Source organism: Cetorhinus maximus, chromosome 8, assembly GCF_964194155.1.
Source record: "Cetorhinus maximus chromosome 8, sCetMax3.hap1.1, whole genome shotgun sequence".
NCBI classification, from domain to species: domain Eukaryota; kingdom Metazoa; phylum Chordata; class Chondrichthyes; order Lamniformes; family Cetorhinidae; genus Cetorhinus; species Cetorhinus maximus.
Window position 1 is genome coordinate 60,459,406 of NC_135886.1, and position 23,494 is coordinate 60,482,899.

General features: G+C 49.9%; 1 protein-coding gene across 1 annotated transcript in view; it reads left to right on the plus strand.

The window, feature by feature from the left end:
• The window catches only part of LOC144683662 (gamma-aminobutyric acid receptor subunit alpha-3-like), a 590,228-nt gene that overhangs the window by 491,942 nt on the left and 74,792 nt on the right, over positions 1 to 23,494 (plus strand). Inside the window, exon 9 of the mRNA XM_078546915.1 lies at positions 1,320 to 1,531. Within this exon, the coding sequence (XP_078403041.1) occupies positions 1,320 to 1,531 (212 nt within the window). The remainder of the gene's footprint in view (positions 1 to 1,319; positions 1,532 to 23,494) is intronic.

Genomic DNA, 23,494 nt, shown 5'->3' on the forward strand with positions numbered 1-23,494 from the left:
CGTCGTATGGAGCAGCAGTTTATCACTGGTGAAAAATAAGGCCCAGAAGGACAGATAGATGGTTGAGCTGTTGGGTCAGCCTGCAGCCTGCTACAATTGTTTTTAACAGTTCGTACTGATCCAAAAATGGTCTGTTTCTGGGCTCAACACAACCTGGGTTGAGGAAGCCAATTTCCTCAAGCTTCTATCCAACTGACCAATTGATTGAGTAGATTCACAGAGGCAACTGTCAGGCAAATCCCACCCGCCTCTGGGTTAATCACAGCAAAGTCCAGGGAGATTAATGTTTAAGTCTTCAAGGTTCCACGACAATCTGGGATGATTAGAAATCCTAAATCATGAGCCAGCTTCTAAGAGCTGATTGGCAGCAATTCATATGGCTCAAGAGCACTTATATAAAATCTTTATCCTAGAAAAAGATGCTTCACAGGGGTAGAATCTAAAAAACCTCATCTCAATCCTAAATGATCGGCTCCTTAACCTGAGACTGTGCCCCCATGTTCTAGATTTCCCGGCCTGGGGTAACAATCTCTCAGCCTCTACCCTATCAAACCCCTTCAGAATCTTATAGGTTTCAATGAGATCACCTCTTATTCTTCTAACCTCCAGAGAATATAGACCCAATTTACTCAGTTTCTCATCATAGGACAGCCCCCTCACCCCAGGGACCAATCTAGTGAACCTTCGCTGTACGGCCTCCAATGCAAGTATATCCTTCTCTAAATGTGGGGACCATAAATACACACAGACAGTTTGGAAATACAAGTGCAAATAAGGCAGCTGGGACCAGGGATCTTAGCATATTATAAAGAAAGCTTGGAGCACAGAGACAAAGGCTCAGAAAAGGCCTGAAGCTTAATAAACACCTAAAAATGTGGTCTCAGCTAAATGTATAAAGTATATATGTGTGCATATTACATAAGAACAGGTCAAGGTTGTATTATAGTATTCGAATAGAACCAGCTCCCCCTTAAGGCAGGTATTCTTGAGGTTCAGAGCCATGCAGTCACGGGCGGGATGAAGGGTGGGAGCTGGTCACCCCAGGATTTGTGCTGTTCTCTTGGGCCAGACAATGTTCTCAAAGCAGTCAGATCTTGGGAACCAGGTTGTAATATTTATACATCATTTAATATAAATGAAAGACCAAATTAGTCACTGTAATGAAGCTTGTTATTATAAAAAATACTCATACATGAATCATACATGGAGGTATTGCCACCAGATCCTATGTCATCACAGTAATCACTCAGAAATCCATGACTATAATATAATATGAATTAAACAGGTAGTGAGTTTCATGGAATGATTTTATCTTGCAGGAGTCACCACAGTGCTAACAATGACCACACTGAGTATCAGTGCCAGGAACTCCTTGCCCAAGGTGGCATATGCGACAGCCATGGACTGGTTTATTGCCGTCTGTTACGCATTTGTGTTCTCAGCGCTGATTGAGTTTGCGACTGTGAACTACTTCACCAAGCGGAGTTGGCCGTGGGATGGCAGGAAAGCTATGGAAGCTCAGGAGATGAAGGTGAGTTTCACAGCACTCCATTTAACTGCCCTTGCACCTCAGCTGGTTTATGTAAAATAATGTGAGGGGCCCTGAGAGAGTGGATGGGAAAGGCATATTTACTTTAGCAGAGAGGGCAGTGACTGGTGGTGGGTGGGGTGCATAGGTTTAAAGCGATTGGTAGAAAGATTTGAGGTGAAGATGATGAAGAATCTTTTCACCCAGAGATTTTGGAGGTCTGGTACTCACTACCTGAAAGTTTAGTGGAGGCAGAAACCCTCAACTCATTTAAAAGGTGTCTGGATATGCACCTCAAGTGCCCTAACCTGCAGGGCTACTGACCAAATGCTGGAAAGTGGGTTTGGGCTGGGTGGCTTGTTTTTTAGCCGGCACAGACACGATGGGCCAAGTGGCCTCTTTCTGGGCCATAAACGTTCTAGGACTACTATGATTCTAAGAACGTTTATGGCCCTGGTCTATTCATTTCCCAGCTCACCTCCCATTGAAGTTTACCTCCAGAAATTGCATTTGTAGCTCTCAGTTGAACTTGCTTATGTTGCAACATTGAACAGAAGGGTTAAGTCAGTGAACTGCTGGTGGAGACCACTGACTGAGTAACCAGCCTAGCAGGAATGTGCTATATAGCTTTGGGCCTTTGGTTGTATTTTTTGGGCCCAGAATCAGTGCTGCACAGGGTGGTTGTGTTCCCTCAGCAAGAGACCCCAAGTCCAGACCAATATTGGGCCTTGAGCCTCATTAACATTTTGTGCTCGAGCCTGATGCACCTCCATAAACAGCTGGTCCACTCGAGGAGCACAGATGTTGTGCCACTTGCCTCACCAACAGCTGTCCAAAGGAACTCCTGATGGATTGAGGGTGGGGGTTTGAAGCCAGCAATGTTTTGGCTGTGTGATTGTGATTCCTGTGGACTCCTGGTCCTGTCCCTCCTGACTCTATAGGAACACGTACTTTAAATGTTGCTTCTGTTAGAAATTGCTACTTAGGCTGTTCAAGAACGCTGAATGGGGAAGGCACGATGCCTGGCCTGTCATCACCATCACAGCTCTGTGTGGGGACCGGAAACAGATTTTTTGACACTGATTTATATAGGAAAGATATTAAAAGAGATAAATAATGAAGATATGCTGCTTAGATTAAGTTTATATTCCCTTGAATGTAAGAGACCCTCAAATTGAGATGATAAAAGGGGTTGACAGAATAGATGGAGGGAGTCTATTTCTCTGGTAGGGAGAGTCCAGAACAAGAGGACATAACCTACAAAATTAGAGCTCAGACATTCAGGGATGATGTCAGGAGCACTCCTTCTCATTAAAGTTCGTCAAAATCTGGAAACATCTTCCCAAAAGCCATTGAGGCTGGAGACTGATTGAAATTTTTTAAACAGTGGTTGAAACAATTTTTTTGAGTTCAGATATTAAGGGATATAGAACCAAGTTGAAGTTAGAATACCAGGTCAGCCACAAACTAATTGGATGATGGAACAGGTTCAATGGGCTGAATGGTCTCCTCCTGTGTATGGTAAGGTGCGACTGCTAATCTGGCAATTTAGTGCAGAGCGGGAAGGGGGAGCCGCTTTTTATATCATTGTTTCAGCCTCCAGAAGATGGTGAGTGTTCAAGGCTTTAATTAGGTGAGCAGATAGATGAGAGTTTGGTAAGTTTTTTTATCCTTTAAACATGGCAATAGTTCAAACAGATGCTGGGGGACATAAGTATTACATTAAATTTATAAATTAACTAGTTAAACTACTTGGTATAAATGCAGACAGCAACTGAGTGATATTTCTAAACTTGAAACCTAATTAGTTGAATAAAACACAATAAAAATGGCGGAGCATGTGATGTGTTGCAGCTGTAGCATGTGGGGCTGGTGGACACCAGTGTGATCCACAGCAACCACAACCACAGTATGTATCTGCAGCTCGAGGAATTTCAGCTCAGAGTTGCTGAGCTGGAGTCTGATCATTGGACACTGCGATGCATCAGAGACGGGGAGAGTTACCTGGACACTTTGATCCAGGAGGCACTCACATCCCTTTAGTAAGGCACTTCAGATTTGTTCAATGGTCAGGGACAGGAGGGTGTGACTATGAGAGAGGCAGACATGGAGATCAAGAAGGTAGCAATGGAGGACCCTCAGCACTTATCCAACAGGTTCAAGGCTCTTGCAACTTCTGTGGACGAGAGCAGAGATTGCAGGGAGGATGAGCAGACTGACCATAGTACCATGATGCAGGAAGCCAGTCAAGTAGTGGGAGATGTTAAAAGGAATCATGTTGTAATAGAGGATAGTATAATTTTTAAAAATTCATTCACGGGATTTGGGCTTGAGAAGGTGGTGGTGAGCTGCCTTCTTGAATCACTGCAGTCCATGTGGTATAGGTACATCCACAGTGCTGTTAGAGAAGGAGTTCCAGGATTTTGACCCAGCAACAGTGAAGGAACGTTGATATATTTCCAAGTCAGGATGATGAGCGACTTGGAATGGAACTTCCAAGTGGTGGTGTTCCCATGTGTCTGCTGCCCTTGTCCTTCTAGATGGTTGGGGCCGTGGGTTTGGAAGAGGAGCCTTGGTGAATTCTTGCAGTGCATCTTGTAGATGGCACACACTGCTGCTACTGTGCGTCAGTGGTGGAGGGAGTGAATGTTTGTGGATGTGGTGCCAAACAAGCGGACTGCTTTGTCCTGGACTGTGTCAAGCTTCTTGAGTGTTGTAGGAGCTGCACTCATCCAGACAAGTGGAGAGTATTCCATCACACTCCTGACTTGTGCCTTGTAGATGTTGGACAGGCTTTGGGGAGTCAGGAGGTGAGTTACTTGCCATAGGATTCCTAGCTTCTGACCTGCTCTTGTAGCCACAGTATTTATATGGTTAATCCAGTTCAGTTTTTGGTCAGTGGTAACCCCCAGGATGTTGATAGTGGAGGATTCAGTGATGGTAATGACATTGAATGTCAAGGGACAATGGTTAGATTCTCTCTTGTTGGAGATGATCATTGCCTGGCACTTGTGTGGCTCGAATGTTACTTGCCACATGTCAGCCCAAGCCTGGATATTGTCCAGGTCTTGCTGCATTTGGGCATGGGCTGCTTCAGTATCTGAGGAGTCGCGAATGGTGCTGAACATTGTGCAATCATCAGCAAACATCCCCACTTCTGACCTTATGATGGAGGGAAGGTCATTGATGAAGCAGCTGAAGATGGTTGGGCTGAGGACATTACCCTGAGGAACTCCTGCAGTGATGTCCTGGAACCGAGATAATTGACCTTCAAGAACCACAACCATCTTCCTTTGTGCTAGGTATGACTCCAACCAGTGGAGAGTTTTCCCCCTGATTCCCATTGACTCCAGTTTTGCTAGGGCTCCTTGATGCCACACTTGGTCAAATGCTGCCTTGATGTCAAGGACAGTCACTCTCACCTCACCTTGGGAGTTCAGCTCTTTTTCCATGTTTGAACCATGGCTGTAATGAGGTCAGGAGCTGAGTGGCCCTGGCAGAACCCAAACTGGGGGTCAGTGAGCAGGCTATTGCTAAGCAAGTGCTGCTTGATAGCACTGTCAATGACCCATTCCATTACTTTACTGATGATCGAGAGTAGGCTGATGAGGTGGTAATAGGCCAGTTCGGATTTGTTCTGCTTTTTGTGTACAGGACATACCTGGGCAATTTTCCACATTGCCAGATAGATGCCAGTGTTGTAGCTGTACTGGAACAGCTTGGCTAGGGGTGCAGCAAGTTCTGGAGCACAAGTCTTCAGTATTGTTGCTGGAATATTGTCAGGGCCCATTTCCTTTGCAGTATCCAGTGCCTTCAGCCATTTCTTGATATCATGAGGAGTTAATAGAATTGACTGAAGACTGGCCTCTTTGATGCTGTGGGCCTACAGAGGAATTTGAGATGGATCATCCACTTGGCACTTCTGGCTGAAGATTGTAGCAAATGCTTCAGCCTTATCTTTTGCACTGATGTGCTGGACTCCTTCATCATTGAGGGTGGGGATATTTGTGGAGCCTCCTCCTCCAGTGAGTTGTTTAATTGTCCACCACCATTCATGACTGGATTTGGCAGGACTGCAGAGCTTAGATCTGATCCGTTGGCTGTGGGATCGCTTAACTCTGTTTACCACTCGCTGTGTATGCTGTTTGGCATGCAACTAGTCCTGTTTTATAGCTTCACCAGGTTGATACCTGGCGCTGCTCCTGGCATGCCCTCCTGCATTCTTCATTGAACCAGGGTTGATCCCCTGCCTTGATGGTAATGGTAAAGTGGGGGATATGCCAGGCCATGAGGTTACAGATTGTGTTCGACCACAATTCTGCTGCTGATGGATGCCCAGTCTTGAGTTGCTAGATCTGTTTGAAATCTCTCCCGTTTAGCATGGTGGTAGTGCCACACAACACGATGGAAGGTATCCTCAATGTGAAGACAGGACTTCGTCTCCACAAGGACTGTGCGGAGGTCACTCCTACCAATACTGTCATGGACAGATATACCTGTGGCAGGCAGGGTGGTGAGGATGAGGTCAAGGATGTTTTTCCCTCTTGTTGGTTCTCTCACCACCTGCTGCAGACCTAATCTAGCAGCTATGTCATTCAGGACTCAGCCAGCTTGGTCAGTATAGTTGCTACTGCGTCAGTCTGGGTGGGGGACTTCAATGTCCATCACCAAGAGTACATTCTGCATCCTTGACACCCTGAATGCTTCCCAAGTGGTGTTCAATATGGAAGAGCACTGATTCATCAGCTGAGGGAGGGCGGTATGTGGTAATCAGCAGGAGGTTTCCTTGCCCATTTTTGGGCTGATGCCATGACACTTCATGAGGTCCGGAGTTGATGTTGAGGGCTCCTAGGGCAACTCCCTCCCGACTGTATACTACTGTGCCGCCACCTCTGCTGGGTCTGTCTTGCTGGTGGGACAGGACATACCCAGGGATGGTGATGGTGGTGTCTGGGACATTATCTGTAAGATATGACTCCATGAGGATGGCTATGTCAGGCTGTTGCTTGACTCGCCTGTGAGACAGCTCTCCCAATTGGCACTAGTTAGTGAGGAGGATTTTGCAGGGTCGACAAGGCTGTGTTTGCCATTGTTGTCTTCGGTGCCTAGGTCGATGCCGGATGCTTTTTTGTGACTTTGTAGTGGTTTGATCACAACTGAGTGGCTTGCTAGGCCATTTCAGAGTCAACTACATTGCTGTGGGTCTGGAGTCACATGTAGACCAGACCAGGTAAGGCCGATGGGTTTCCTTCCCTATAGGACATTAGTGACCCAGATGGATTTTAACAACAATTGACAATGGTTTCATGGTCATCATCAGACTTTTAATTCCAGATATTTATTGAATTCAAATTCCACCATCTGCGGGAAGGTGGCAAGATTCGAACCTGGATCCACAGATCCTTACCCTGGATCTCTAGATTACTAGTCCAGCAACAAAACTACTGTGCCATCACCTCCCCCTTGAGGTAGACATGGTTCTCTGCACCTGAGAGAGTGAATCCCAAAGGTTGTGTTGCCTGCTTGGTGTCAGGGTTAACAACATCTCCTCAGGGCTGGACAGGAACTTGTAGTGGGAGGGGAAGGATCCTGTTGTCATAGTCCATGTTGGGTACCAACGACATGGGTAAGACCTGGAAAGAGGTTCTGATGAGGGGGAATAAGTAGCTAGGGGGACTAAAATAAAAAGCAGAACCAAATATGTAATAATTTCTGGATTACTACCTGAGTCACGAGCAAATTGGCATTGGGTAAATAAGATTAGAGAGTTGAATAAGTATCTCAAAGATTGGTGTGGGAGAAATGGGTTTTGATTCATGGGGCACTGGCACCAATATTGGAGAAAGAGGGGTCTGTATCTTTGGGACACCCTTCACCTGAACAGCGCTGGGGCCAGTGTCCTGGTGAATCACATAACTAGGGCAGTAGAGAGGGGTTTAAACTAAATAGTGGAGGGGAGGGTTCATATGAGGGGAGATTTGGAACGTTAAAGAGAAAGAATAAGGCAATAGTACAGGGTAACACTGCAGGTAATGATAACCAGATAGTGACAGGAAGGGACAGAATGTACAAACATAAGAATGCAGCAGCAAATAAGGTCAGAGTAGGGAAAACGGTTAAAAAGACAGAATTAAATGCACTTTATCTGAATGCACACAACATTCAAAACAAGGTTGGATGAGTTGATCGTACAGACAGAATTAAATGAGTATGATATGAATATAATATGATAGCCATTACAGAGAGGCTATTGAAACACATCCTCTAATGCTTCATCAAAGCTCAATCTAATATTATGGTAACTCGATCAAAGCCAATGCCTCTATTACCCTCCCTTCTTGTCAATGTGTGTCACACTTTTCATCATTCCTTCAGCTTGCTCAAAGAGATGGTTCTCATTGAAACATGACATTCATTCCCCTCCAGTTCAGCAGGTACTAAAGAGACCCACCCTTCCCCTATTTGTTCAGGGGAAATTATAGGCACACAGGGTATTGCCATAAAATGATAGCTGCTAACACGATGGGCAATGACATTTGTCGCCAGCCCCCCACCATCTGGCCCTCATACCTCCCCCCCTACCAGCATGACCTTATTTCCTCCCTCACCAGTCTGAACCTCATTCCCCCATCCTCAATCTGACTTTCATCCCCCCGCCATGTCTGACCCTCATCCCCCCACCATGTCTGACCCTCATCCCCCCACCATGTCTGACCCTCATCCCCCCGCCATGTCTGACCCTCATTCTCATCGTCCCGCCATGTCTGACCCTCATCCCCCCGCCATGTCTGACCCTCATTCTCATCGTCCCGCCATGTCTGACCCTCATCCCCCCACCATGTCTGACCCTCATCCCCCCACCATGTCTGACCCTCATCCCCCCGCCATGTCTGACCCTCATCCCCCCGCCATGTTTGACCCTCATCCCCCCGCCATGTCTGACCCTCATCCCCCCGCCATGTCTGACCCTCATCCCCCCGCCATGTCTGACCCTCATCCCCCCGCCATGTCTGACCCTCATCCCCCCGCCATGTCTGACCCTCATCCCCCCACCATGTCTGACCCTCATCCCCCCGCCATGTCTGACCCTCATCCCCCCGCCATGTCTGACCCTCATCCCCCCGCCATGTCTGACCCTCATCCCCCCGCCATGTCTGACCCTCATCCCCCCGCCATGTCTGACCTTCATCCCCCCGCCATGTCTGATCCTCATCCCCCCACCATGTCTGACCCTCATCCCCCCACCATGTCTGACCCTCATCGTCCCGCCATGTTTGACCGGCATCATCCCGCCATGTCTGACCCTTATCCCCCCGCCGTGTCTGACCCTCATACCCCCGCCGTGTCTGACCCTCATCCCCCCGCCATGTCTGACCTTCACTGCCCCCTCCAAGCCTGACCTTCACTGCCTCCGCCAGTCTAACCTCAAATTTCCTCACTCCCCAGCCTGTCCCCCATCATCAGCTTGATTTGACACTGCTCCTCTCCTCTCAAACACCTTCCAGTATGATGTAAATCCCCAATCTGACATGACACCCCTTCTTCCCCACACTGCCCTGTTTAACACTAGAATGCTTTCCCAAGCCTGATGCTACATCCCTTCCTGGAGAATCAGGGTTTATCCCACCTCTCTCACCCATCTCCTGTTAAACCCTGGGGTGTACATGTTTTAACTTTCCTTCAGAGTATCTTATTCTTGTATTGTTGGCCTAACAGAATATTTACTGAGACTGCTGAAGTAAGTAAAATGCTAAATTTATTGGAACACATTTTATTGTGGGCTACATCTTAGCACGAGGTTGCACAAGAGAGTGGTCAAGATCATGTGATGTTGCATCACTTCCTGTGATGATGCATACTATGTATGATTAGCATGTAACCCTGTTAGAATTAGTCCCTTATACTAAACAGAAGACTTGGTTTCATTGAGAGTCAACCATTGCCAGTTAGACTGGAACTGGACTGGTATATGGAGCAGACTGTGTAGATGTGGAAGGACATTAGTGAACTGTTTGAATTTTACTGACCATCTTTCAATTCTTAGTCACCAGTGGTTAACAAATCAACATGAGTGGTGCTAAAAAAAAGCCATGTAAAATCTCAAAGACAAAATACTGCTGATGCTGGAAATCTGAAATAAACACAGAAAAAATGCTGGAAAAGCTCAGCAGGTCAGGCAGGATCTGTGGAGGGAGCAACAGTTAACATTTCAGATCGATGACTTTTCATCAGAACTGGGAAAAGAGATTAAATAACAAAAGGAATGATGGTGCAAGAAAAATGGAAGTGGTCATGGAACATCTGGGATAAAAAGTGAAAATGCTTGAAATACTCAGCAGGTCAGGCAGCTTACGTGTGCACACCCCTAACTTTTCCCAGTTCTGATGAAAGGTCACAGGCCTGAAGCGTTAACTCTGTTTCTCCTTCCACAGATGCTGCTAGAACCTGCTGAGAATTTCCAGCCTTTCTGTTCTTATTCCATACAATATCTTACCTGTTTGTCTAATTACAGCGCCACATTGCCCCTTGAACTGTAAATCTGACTCTATTTACCCCTCTATTCAATATGGGCTGACTTGTGTTTGATGCTTAATGATCTTTAAATCCACATTCTCCATTCTAGAAAAGGGAACCAGTCACTCTGGCCAAGAAAACCAACAACACATATAACATTGTTGGGACAACATATACACTGAACATCACCAAGGACCCCAGCCTGGCAACCATATCGAAGAGTGCGGGAGCCCATGCCAAGCTGGGCAAAGTTGAGGAGAAACTGCTCAAGACCAAGAAAACCTTCAACAGTGTCAGCAAGGTGGACAAAATGTCCCGAATCATCTTTCCTGTTCTCTTTGTCATTTTTAACCTGGTTTATTGGGCCACATATGTCAGCAGAGAGCCAGTTATCAAAGGTATGATTCCACAGAAAAAGACTCCAGTCCCAACTTGATCCCAGCTGGCTGACTTTTCCAGTGTTTTCTAAAGAAAGCTGTTTGATGTGTTTGAAGGAATGTGCCTGTTCATTGTAGAAGTCTGACTGAAATTGTATTTCATTGTTTGCATGCCATGTTATCGGAGGCATGTTCTCACAAAACTGGCTACCTTAGGCTGCTGACCTGGAGGATGTTTCTGCGATCTGTGTGTGTATCCTTCACAGGCTGACACTGTCACCCTCACTCTCACTGACACCCTCAGCCTTGCCGACATTCTCTCCCTCACTCCCAGTGACACACTCTCCCCCACTCTCACTGACACCCTCTCCCCCACTCTTGCTGTGACATTGTCTCCATCACTCTCGCTGACACTCTCTCGCTCACTTTCGCTGACACTGTCTCCCTCACTCACTGAAACTCTCCATCTCACACTCACTGACACTGTCTCTCACTCTCACTGACATGTGTCATCCTTTCACTCGCTGACACTGTCTCCCTCACTCCCACTGACACTCACTCCCTAACTTTCACTAACAGTGTCTCCCTCACTCTCACTGACACTGACTCCCTCGCTCTCGCTGACACCATCACCCTCACTCTCACTGACACTGACTCCCTCGCTCTCGCTGACACCATCACCCTCACTCTCACTGACACTGACTCCCTCGCTCTCGCTGACACCATCACCCTCACTCTCACTGACACTGTGTCCCTCACTTTCATTGACACTCCCTCCCTCTTGCTGAGACTGTCTCCCTCACTCTCGCTGACAATGTCTCCCTCGATCTTGCTGACACTGTCACGCTCTCTCTTGCTTACACTGTCACCTTCACTCTCGCTGACACACTTTCCATCACTATCGCTGACACTATTTCACTCACTCTCAATAACGCTCTCTCTGACATTGTCACCCTCACTCTCACTGACACGCTCAGCCTTGCCGACATCATCTCCCTCACTCCTGTTGACACTCTCTCCCTCTCACTGATACTCTCTCCCTCACTCTCATTGACATACTCTCCCTCACTCTCGCTGAAACGCTCCCTCTCACTCGCATTGACACTGTTTCCCTCACTCAGACTGACACTGTCTCCCTGACTCTTAATGATACTGTCAACCTTTCACTCGCTGAAACTGTCTTCCTCACTCTTGCTGAGACTGTCTCCCTCACTCTCGCTGACACTGTCTCCCTCACTCTCACTGACACTGTCTCCCTCACGCTCACTGACACTCTCTCCCTCACTCTCAGTGACTCCCTCTCCCTCACTCTCACTGACTCTCTCTCCCTCACTCTCACTGACACTCTCTCCCTCACTCTCAATGCCTCTCTCTCCCTCACTCTCACTGACTCTCTACCTCACGCTCACTGACACTCCCTCACTCTCACTGACTCTCTCTCCCTCACTCTCACTGACACTCTCCCTCACTCTCACTGACTCTCCCTCACTCTCACTGACTCTCTCCCTCACTCTCACTGACTCTCACTCTCACTGTCACTGACTCTCTCTCCCTCACTTTCACTGATTCTCACTCCCTTTCTCTCACTGACTCTCTCTCCCTCACTCTGACACTCTCTCCCTCACTCTCACTGACTTTCTCTCCCTCACTCTCTCTGACTCTCTCTCCCTCACTCTCACTGACTCTCTCTCCCTCACTCTCACTGACACTCTCTCCCTCACTCTCACTGTCTCTCCCTCACTCTCACTGACTCTTCTCCCCACTCTCACTGACTCTCTCTCCCTCACTCTCACTGACTCTCTCTCCCTCACTCTCACTGACTCTCTCTCCCTCACTCTCGCTAACACTCTCTCCCTCATTCTCACTGACTCTCCCTCACTCTCACTGACTCTCTCTCCCTCACTCTCACTGACTCTCCCTCACTCTCACTGACTCTCTCCCTCACTTTCACTGACTCTCCCTCACTCTCACTGACTCTCGCTCACTCTCACTGACTCTCCCTCACTCTCACTGACACTCTTCCTCAATCTTACTGACACTCCCTCCCACACACTCACTGACTCTCTCTCCCTTACTCTCACTAACACTCTCTCCCTCACTCTCACTGACTATCTTCCCTCACTCTGACTCTCTCTCCCTCACTCTCACTGACTCTCCCTCACTCTCACTGACCCTCTCCCTCACTCTCACTGACTCTCCCCACCTCACTCTCACTGACTCTCTCTCCCTCACTGTCACTAACTCTCTCTCCCTCACTCTCACTGACTCTCCCCACCTCACTCTCACTGACTCTCTCTCCCTCACTCTCACTGACTCTCTCTCCCTCACTCTCACTGACTCTCTCTCCCTCACTCTCACTGACTTTCTCTCACTCTCACTGAATCTCTCTCCCTCACCCTCACTGACACTATCTCACTCACTCTCACTGACTCTCTCTCTCTCACTCACACTGACTCTCTCCCTCACTCTCACTGACTCTCTCTCCCTCACTCTCACTGACTCTCTCTCCCTCACTCTCACTGACTCTCTCTTCCTCACTCTCACTATCTCTCCCTCACTCTCACTGACTCTCCCTCCCTCACTCTCACTGACACTCTCCCTCACTCTCACTGACACTCTCTCCCTCACTCTCACTGACTCTCCCTCAATCTCACTGACTCTCTCTCCCTCACTCTCACAGACACTGTCTCCCTCACTCTCACTGACTCACTCTCCCTCACTCTCACTGACTCTCTCTCCCTCACTCTCACTGACACTGTCTCCCTCACTCTCACTGACTCTCTCTCCCTCACTCTCACTGACTCTCCCACAGTCTCACTGACACTCTCTCCCTCAGTCTCACTGACTCTCTCTCCCTCACTCCCACTGTCTCTCTCTCCCTCACTCTCACTGACTCTCTCTCCCGCACTCTAACTGACTCTCTCTCCCTGACTCTCACTGACTCTCTCTCCCACACTCTCAATGACTCTCTCTCCCTCACTCTCACTGACTCTCTCTTTCTCACTCTCACTGACACTCTATCCCTCACTCTCACTGACTCTCTCTCCCTCACTCTCACTGACTCTCTCTCCCTCACTCTCACTGACTCTCTCTCCCTCACTCTCACTGACTCTCCCACAGTCTCACTGAGACTCTCTCCATAACTCTCACTGACTCGCTCTCCCTCACTCTCACTGTCTCTCTCTCCCTCACTCTCACTGACTCTCCCACAGTCTCACTGAGACTCTCTCCATAACTCTCACTGACTCGCTCTCCCTCACTCTCACTGTCACTCTCTCCCTCACTCTCACTGACTCTCTCTCCCTCACTCTCACTGACTCTCTCTCCCTCACTCTCACTGACACTCTCTCCCTCGCTCTCACCGACTCTCCCTCACTCTCACTGACTCTCTATCCCTCTCTCTCTCTGACACTCTCTCCCTCACTCTCACTGACTCACTCTCACTTACTGTCTCCCTCACTCTCACTGAAACTCTCTCCCTCAGTCTCACTGACTCACTCTCAATGACTCTCTCCTCCTCACTCTCACTGACTCTCTCTCCCTCACTCTCACAGACTCTCTCTCCCTCACTCTCACTGACTCTCTCTCCCTCTCTCTCACTGACTCTCTCTCCCTCACTCTCACTGACTCTCTCTCCCTCACTCTCACTGACTCTCTCTCCCTCACTCTCACTGACTCTCTCTCCCTTTCTCTTACTGACTCTCTCTCCCTCACTCGCACTGAATCTCCCTCACTCTCACTGACTCTCTCTCTCTCACTCTCACTGACTCTCTCTTCCTCACTCTCACTGACTCTCTCTCCCTCACTCTCACTGACTCTCATTCCCTCACTCTCACTGAATCTCTCGCCCTCACTCTCACTGACTCTCTCTCCCTCACTCTCACTAACTGTGTCTCCCTCACTCTCACTGACACTCACTCCCTCACTCTCACTGACTCTCTCTCCCTCACTCTCACTGACTCTCTCTTCCTCACTCTCACTATCTCTCCCTGAATCTCTCTGAATCTCCCACCCTCACTCTCACTGACACTCTCTCCCTCACTCTCACTGACTGTCTCTCCCTCACTCTCACTGACTCTCTCTCCCTCACTCTCACAGACACTGTCTCCCTCAGTCTCACCGACTCTCTCTCCCTCACTCTCACTGACACTGTCTCCCTCACTCTCACTGACTCTCTCTCCCTCACCCTCACTGACACTCCCACAGTCTCACTGACACTCTCTCCCTCATTCTCACTGACTCTCTCTCCCTCACTCTCACTGACACTCTCTCCCTCACTCTCACTGACTCTCTCTCCCTCACTCTCACTGACACTCCCTCCCTCACTCTCAATGACTCTCTCTCCCTCACTCTCACTGACACTCTCTCCCGTACTCTCACTGACTCTCCCTCACTCTCACTTACACTCTCTCCCTCTCTCTCACTAACACTCTCTCCCTCACTCTCACTGACACTCTCTCCCTCACTCTCACTGACTCTCTCTCCCTCACTCTCATTGACTCTCTCTCCCTCACTCTCACTGACTCTCTCTCCCTCACTCTCACTGACTCTCCCTCACTCTCACTGACCCTCTCGCTCACTCTCACTGACTCTCCCCACCTCACTCTCACTGACTCTCTCTCCCTCACTGTCACTGACTCTCTCTCCCTCACTCTCACTGACACTCTCTCCCTCACTCTCACTGACTCTCTCTCCCTAACTCTCACAGACTCTCTCTGCCTCACTCTCACTGACTCTCTTTCCCTCACTCTCACTGACTCTCTCTCCCTCACTCCAACTGACTCTCTCTCCCTCACTCTCACTGATTCTCTCTCACTCTCACTGACATCTCTATCCCTCACTCTCACTGACTCTCTCTCCCTCACTCTCACTGACTCTCTCTTCCTTACTCTCACTATCTCTCCCACACTCTCACTGACTCTCCCTCCCTCACTCTCTCTGACACTCTCTCCCTCACTCTCACTGACTCTCTCTCCCTCACTCTCACTGACTCTATCTCCCTCACTCTCACAGACATTGTCTCCCTCACTCTCACTGACTCTCTCTCCCTCACTCTCACTGACACTGTCTCCCTCACTCTCACTGACTCTCTCTCCCTCACTCTCACTGACTCTCCCACAGTCTCACTGACACTCTCTCCCTCACTCTCACTGACTCTCTCTCCCTCACTCTTACTGTCTCTCTCTCCCTCACTCTCACTGACTCTCATTCCCGCACTCTCACTGACTCTCTCTCCCTCACTCTCACTGACTCACTCTCCCACACTCTCAATGACTCTCTCTCCCTCACTCTCACTGACTCTCTCTCCGTCACTCTCACTGACTCTCTCTCCCTCACTCTCACTGACTCTCTCTCCCTCATTTTCACTGACTCTCTCTCCCTCACTCTCACTGACACAGTCTCCCTCACTCTCACTGACTCTCTCTCCCTCACTCTCACTGACTCTCCCACAGTCTCACTGTCATTCTCTCCCTCACTCTCACTGACTCGCTCTCCCTCACTCTCACTGTCTCTCTCTCCCTCACTCTCACTGACTCTCTCCCTCACTCTCACTGAATCTCTCTCCCTCACTCTCACTGACTCTCTCTCCCTCACTCTCACTGACTCTCTCTCCCTCACTCTCACTGACTCTCCCACAGTCTCACTGAGACTCTCTCCATAACTCTCACTGACTCGCTCTCCTTCACTCTCACTGTCTCTCTCTCCTTCACTCTCACTGACTCTCTCTCCCTCACTCTCACTGACTCTCTCTCCCTCACTCTCACTGACACTCTCTCCCTCATTCTCACTGACTCTCCCTCACTCTCACTGACTCTCTATCCCTCTCTGTCACTGACACTCTCTCCCTCACTCTCACTGACTCACTCTCACTTACTGTCTCACTCACTCTCTCTGAAACTCTCTCCCTCATTCTCACTGACTCACTCTCACTGACTCTCTCCTCCTCACTCTCACTGACTCTCTCTCCCTCACACTCACAGACTCTCTCTCCCTCACTCTCACTGACTCTCTCACCCTCTCTCTCACTGACTCTCGCTCCCTCACTCTCACTGACTCTCTCTCCCTCACTCTCACTGACTCTCTCTCCCTCACTCTCACCTACTCTCTCTCCCTCACTCTCACTGACTCTCTCTCACTTTCTCTCACTGACTCTTTCTCCATCACTCTCACTGAATCTCCCTCACTCTCAATGACTCTCTCTCCCTCACTCTCACTGACTCTCTCTCTCTCACTCTCACTGACTCTCTCTCCCTCACTCTCACTGACTCTCTCTGCCTCACTCTCACTGACTCTCTCTCCCACACTCTCACTGACTCTCTCTCCCTCACTCTCACTGACTCTCTCTCCCTCACTCTCAATGACTCTCTCCCTCACTCTCACTGACTCTCCCTCACTCTCACTGACTCTCCCCTCACTCTCACTGACTGTCCCTCACTCTCACTTTCTCTCTCTCTCTCTCTCTCTCTCACTGACTCTCTCTCCCTCACTCTGACTGACTCTCTCTCCCTCACTCTCACTGTCTCTCTCTCTCTCTCTCTCTTTGACTCTCCCTCACTCTCACTGACTCTCTCTGCTCACTCTCACTGACTCTCTCTCTCATTATCTCTCACTGACTCTCTCTCCCTCACTCTCACTGACTCACCCTCACTCTCACTGACGCTTTCTCCCTCATTCTCACTGACTCTCCCTCACTCTCAATGACTCTCTCTCCCCCACTCTCGCTGACTCTCTCCCTCACTATCACTGATTCTCCCTCACTCTCACTGACTCTTCCCTCACTCTCACTGACTCTCTTTCACTCTCACTGGCTCTCCCTCACTCTCACTGACTCTCTCTCCCTCACTCTCACTGACTCTCTCTCCCTCACTCTCACTGACTCTCTCTCCCTCACTCTCACTGACTCTCTCTACCTCACTCTCACTGACTCTCTCTCCATCCCTCACTGACTCTCTCTCCCTCACTTGGACTGACGCTCTCTCCCTCACTCTCACTGACTCTATCACCCTCACTCTCACTGACTCTCTCTCCATCACTCTCACTGACTCTCTCTCCCTCACTCTCAATGACTCTCTCTCCCTCACTCTCACTGACTCTCTCTCCCTCTCTCTCTCTGACTCTCTCTCTCTCACTCTCACTGTCTCTCTCTCCCTCACTCGCACTTACTCTCTCCCTCACTCTCACTGACTCTCTCTCCCTCACTCTCACTGACTCTCTATCCCTCACTCTCACTGACTCTCTCTAACTGACACTCTCACTGACTCTCTCTCCCTCATTCTCACTGACTCTGTCTCCCTCACTCTCACTGACTCTCTCTCCCTCACTCTCACTGATCCTCTCTCCCTCACTCTCACTGACTCTCTCTCCCTCACTCTCACTGATTCTCTCTCCCTCACTCTCACTGACACTCTCTCCCTCACTCTCTCTGACATCTCTGCCTCACTCTCACTGTCTCTCTCCCTCACTCTCACTGACTCTCTCCCTCACTCTCACTGACTCTCTCTCCCTCACTCTCACTGACTATCCCTCACTCTCACTAACTCTCTCCCTCACTCTCACTGACTCTTTCTCCCTCACTCTCACTGACTCCCTCTCCTTCACTATCACTGACTCTCTTTCTCACTCTCACTGACTCTCTCTCCCTCCCTCTCACTGACTCTCGGTCCCTCACTTTCACTGACTCTCTCTCCCTCAATCTCACTGACACTCTCTCCCTCACTCTCACTGACTCTCTCCCTCACTCTCACTGACTCTCCCTCACTCTCACTGACTCTCACTCCCTCACTCTGACAGACTCTCTCTCCCTCACTGTCACTGACTTCCTCTCCCTCACTCTCACTGACACTCTCTCCCTCACTCTCAATGACTCTCTCTCTCTAACTGACACTCTCTCCCTCACTCTCATTGACTCTCTCTCCCTCACTCTCAGTTACTCTCTCTCCCTCACTCTCACTGTCACTCTCTCACTCAAACTCACTGACTCTCTCTCACACTCTCACTGACACTCTCTCCCTCAATCTCACTGACACTATCTCCCTCACTCTCAATGGCTCTCTCTCCCTCACTCTCACTGATTCTCTACCTCACGCTCACTGACACACCCTCACTCTAACTGACACTCTCTCCCTCACTCTCACTGACACTCTTCCTCACTCTCACTGACTCTCTCCCTCACTCTCACTGACTCTCTCTCCCACGCTCTCACTGACACTCTCTCCCTCACTCTCACTGACTCTCTCTCCCTCACTCTCACTGACTCTTCTCCCTCACTCTCACTGACTCTCTCTCCCTCACTCTCACTGACTCTCTCTCCCTCACTCTCACTGATTCTCTCCCTCACTCTCGCTAACACTCTCTACCTCATTCTCACTGACTCTCCCTCACTCTCACTGACTCTCTCTCCCTCACTCTCACTGACTCTCCCTCACTCTCACTGACTCTCTCCCTCACTCTCACTGACTCTCCCTCACCCTCACTGACTCTCTCTCGCTCACTCTCACTGACTCTCCCTCACTCTCACTGACTCTCTCCCTCACTCTCACTGACACTGCCTCCCACACTCTCACTGACTCTCTCTCCCTCACTTTTACTGAATCTCTCTCCCTCACTCTCACTGACACTCTCTCACTCACTCTCACTGACTCTCTCCCTCACTCTCACTGACTCTATCTCTCTCACTCTCACTGACTCTCTATCCCTCACTCTCACTGACAGTCTCTCCCTCACTCTCACTGATACTCTCTCCCTCACTCTCACTGACACTCTCTCCCTCACTCTCACTGAATCTCTCTCCCTCACTCTCACTGACTCTCTCCCTCACTCTCATTGACTCTCCCTCAGTCTCACTGACTCTCTCTCCCTCACTCTCACTGACTCTCCCTCACTCTCACTGATTCTCTCCCTCACTCTCACTGACTGTACCTCACTCTCACTGACTCTCTCTCCCTCACTCTCACTGACTGTCCCTCACTCCCACTGACTCTCTCCCTCACTCTCACTGACATCTCTCTCCCTCACTCTCACTGACTCTCTCTCCCTCACTCTCACTGACTCTCTCTTCCTCACTCTCACTATCTCTCCCACACTCTCACTGACTCTCCCTCCCTCACTATCACTGACACTCTCTTCCTCACTCTCACGGACTCTCTCTCCCTCACTCTCACTGACTCTCTCTCCCTCACTCTCACAGACACTGTCTCCTTCACTCTCACTGACTCTCTCTCCCTCACTCTCACTGACACTGTCTCCCTCACTCTCACTGACTCTCTCTCCCTCATTCTCACAGACTCTCCCACAGTCTCACTGACACTCTCTCCCTCACTCTCACTGACTCTCTCTCCCTCACTCTCACTCTCTCTCTCTCTCCCTCACTCTCACTGACTCTCTCTCCCGCACTCTCACTGACTCTCTCCCTCACTTTCACTGACTCTCTCTCCCTCACTCTCACTGACTCTTCCTCACTCTCACTGACTCTCTATCCCTCTCTCTCACTGACACTCTCTCCCTCACTCTCACTGACTCACTCTCACTTACTGTCTCCCTCACTCTCACGGAAACTCTCTCCCTCATTCTCACTGACTCATTCTCACTGACTATCTCCTCCTCACTCTCACTGACTCTCTCTCCCTCACACTCACAGACTCTCTTTCCCTCACTCTCACTGACTCTCTCTCCCTCACTCTCACTGACTCTCTCCCTCACTATCACTGACTGTCCCTCACTCTCACTTTCTCTCTCTCTCTCTCTCTCTCACTGACTCTCTCTCCCTCACTCTCACTGACTCTCCCTCACTCTAACTGTCTCTCTCTCTCTCTCTCTCTCTGACTCTCTCTCCCTCACTCTCACTGACTCTCTCTCCTCACTCTCACTGACTCTCTCTAACATATCTCTCACTGACTCTCTCTCCCTCACTCTCACTGACTCTCCCTCACTCTCACTGACTCTCTCTCCCTCATTCACACTGACTCTCCCTCACTCTCACTGACTCTCTCTCCCTCACTCTCGCTGACTCTCTCCCTCACTCTCACTGATTCTGCCTCACTCTCACTGACTCTTCCCTCACTCTCACTGACTCTCTTTCACTCTCACTGGCTCTCCCTCACTCTCACTGACTCTCTCTCCCTCATTCTCACTGACTCTCTCTCCCTCACTCTCACTGACTCTCTCTCCCTCACTCTCACTGACTCTCTCTCCCTCACTCTCACTGACTCTCTCTCCACTCTCTCACTGACTCTCTCTCCCTCACTCTCAGTGACTCGCTCTCCCTCACTCTCACTGACTCTATCTCCTTCACTCTCACTGACTCTCTCTCCCTCACTCTCACTGACTCTCTCTCCCTCACTCTCAATGACTCACTCTCCCTCACTCTCACTGACTCTATCTCCTTCACTCTCACTGACTCTCTCTCCCTCACTCTCACTGACTCTCTCTCCCTCACTCTCAATGACTCACTCTCCCATACTCTCACTGACTCTCTGCCCTCTCTCTCACTGACTCTCTCTCCCTCACTCTCACTGTCTCTCTCTCCTTCACTCGCACTGACTCTCTCCCTCACTCTCACTGACTCTCTCTCCCTCACTCTCACTGACTCTCCCTCACTCTCACTGACTCTCTCCCTCACTCTCACTGACTCTCCCTCACCCTCACTGACTCTCTCTCGCTCACTCTCACTGACTCTCCCTCACTCTCACTGACTCTCTCCCTCACTCTCACTGACACTGCCTCCCACACTCTCACTGACTCTCTCTCCCTCACTCTCACTGACTCTCTCTCCCTCACTTTTACTGAATCTCTCTCCCTCACTCTCACTGACACTCTCTCACTCACTCTCACTGACTCTCTCCCTCACTCTCACTGACTCTATCTCTCTCACTCTCACTGACTCTCTATCCCTCACTCTCACTGACAGTCTCTCCCTCACTCTCACTGATACTCTCTCCCTCACTCTCACTGACACTCTCTCCCTCACTCTCACTGAATCTCTCTCCCTCACTCTCACTGACTCTCTCCCTCACTCTCATTGACTCTCCCTCACTCTCACTGACTCTCTCTCCCTCACTCTCACTGACTCTCCCTCACTCTCACTGATTCTCTCCCTCACTCTCACTGACTGTACCTCACTCTCACTGACTCTCTCTCCCTCACTCTCACTGACTCTCCCTCACTCCCACTGACTCTCTCCCTCACTCTCACTGACATTTCTCTCCCTCACTCTCACTGACTCTCTCTCCCTCACTCTCACTGACTCTCTCTTCCTCACTCTCACTATCTCTCCCACACTCTCACTGACTCTCCCTCCCTCACTATCACTGACACTCTCTTCCTCACTCTCACTGACTCTCTCTCCCTCACTCTCACTGACTCTCTCTCCCTCACTCTCACAGACACTGTCTCCTTCACTCTCACTGACTCTCTCTCCCTCATTCTCACAGACTCTCCCACAGTCTCACTGACACTCTCTCCCTCACTCTCACTGACTCTCTCTCCCTCACTCTCACTCTCTCTCTCTCCCTCACTCTCACTGACTCTCTCTCCCGCACTCTCACTGACTCTCTCCCTCACTTTCACTGACTCTCTCTCCCTCACTCTCACTGACTCTTCCTCACTCTCACTGACTCTCTATCCCTCTCTCTCACTGACACTCTCTCCCTCACTCTCACTGACTCACTCTCACTTACTGTCTCCCTCACTCTCACGGAAACTCGCTCCCTCATTCTCACTGACTCATTCTCACTGACTATCTCCTCCTCACTCTCACTGACTCTCTCTCCCTCACACTCACAGACTCTCTTTCCCTCACTCGCACTGACTCTCTCTCCCTCACTCTCACTGACTCTCTCCCTCACTATCACTGACTGTCCCTCACTCTCACTTTCTCTCTCTCTCTCTCTCTCTCACTGACTCTCTCTCCCTCACTCTCACTGACTCTCCCTCACTCTAACTGTCTCTCTCTCTCTCTCTCTCTCTGACTCTCTCTCCCTCACTCTCACTGACTCTCTCTCCTCACTCTCACTGACTCTCTCTAACATTATCTCTCACTGACTCTCTCTCCCTCACTCTCACTGACTCTCCCTCACTCTCACTGACTCTCTCTCCCTCATTCACACTGACTCTCCCTCACTCTCACTGACTCTCTCTCCCTCACTCTCGCTGACTCTCTCCCTCACTCTCACTGATTCTCCCTCACTCTCACTGACTCTTCCCTCACTCTCACTGACTCTCTTTCACTCTCACTGGCTCTCCCTCACTCTCACTGACTCTCTCTCCCTCATTCTCACTGACTCTCTCTCCCTCACTCACTGACTCTCTCTCCCTCACTCTCATTGATTCTCTCTCCCTCACTCTCACTGACTCTCTCTCCACTCTCTCACTGACTCTCTCTCCCTCACTCTCAGTGACTCTCTCTCCCTCACTCTCACTGACTCTATCTCCTTCACTCTCACTGACTCTCTCTCCCTCACTCTCACTGACTCTCTCTCCCTCACTCTCAATGACTCACTCTCCCATACTCTCACTGACTCTCTGCCCTCTCTCTCACTGACTCTCTCTCCCTCACTCTCACTGTCACTCTCTCCTTCACTCGCACTGACGCTCTCCCTCACTCTCACTGACTCTCTCTCCCTCACTCTCACTGACTCTCTATCCCTCACTCTCACTGACTCTCTCTCACTGACACTCTCACTGACTCTCTCTCCCTCAGTCTCAGTTACTCTCTCTCCCTCGCTCTCACTGACTCTCTCCCTCACTCTCACTGACTCTCTCTACCTCACGCTCACTGACTCTCTCTCCCTCACTCTCACTGACTCTCTCTCTCTCACTCTCACTGACTCTCTCCCTCACTCTCACTGACTCTCTCTCCCTCACTCTCACTGACTCTCTCTCCCTCACTCTCACTGACTCTCTCTCCCTCACTCTCACTGACTCTCTCCCTCACTCTCACTGACTCTCTCTCCCTCACTCTCACTGACTCTCTCTCCCACACTCTCACTGACTCTTCTCCCTCACTCTCACTGACTCTCACTCTCACTGACTCTCTCCCTCACTCTCACTGACACTATCTCCCTCACTCTCCCTGACT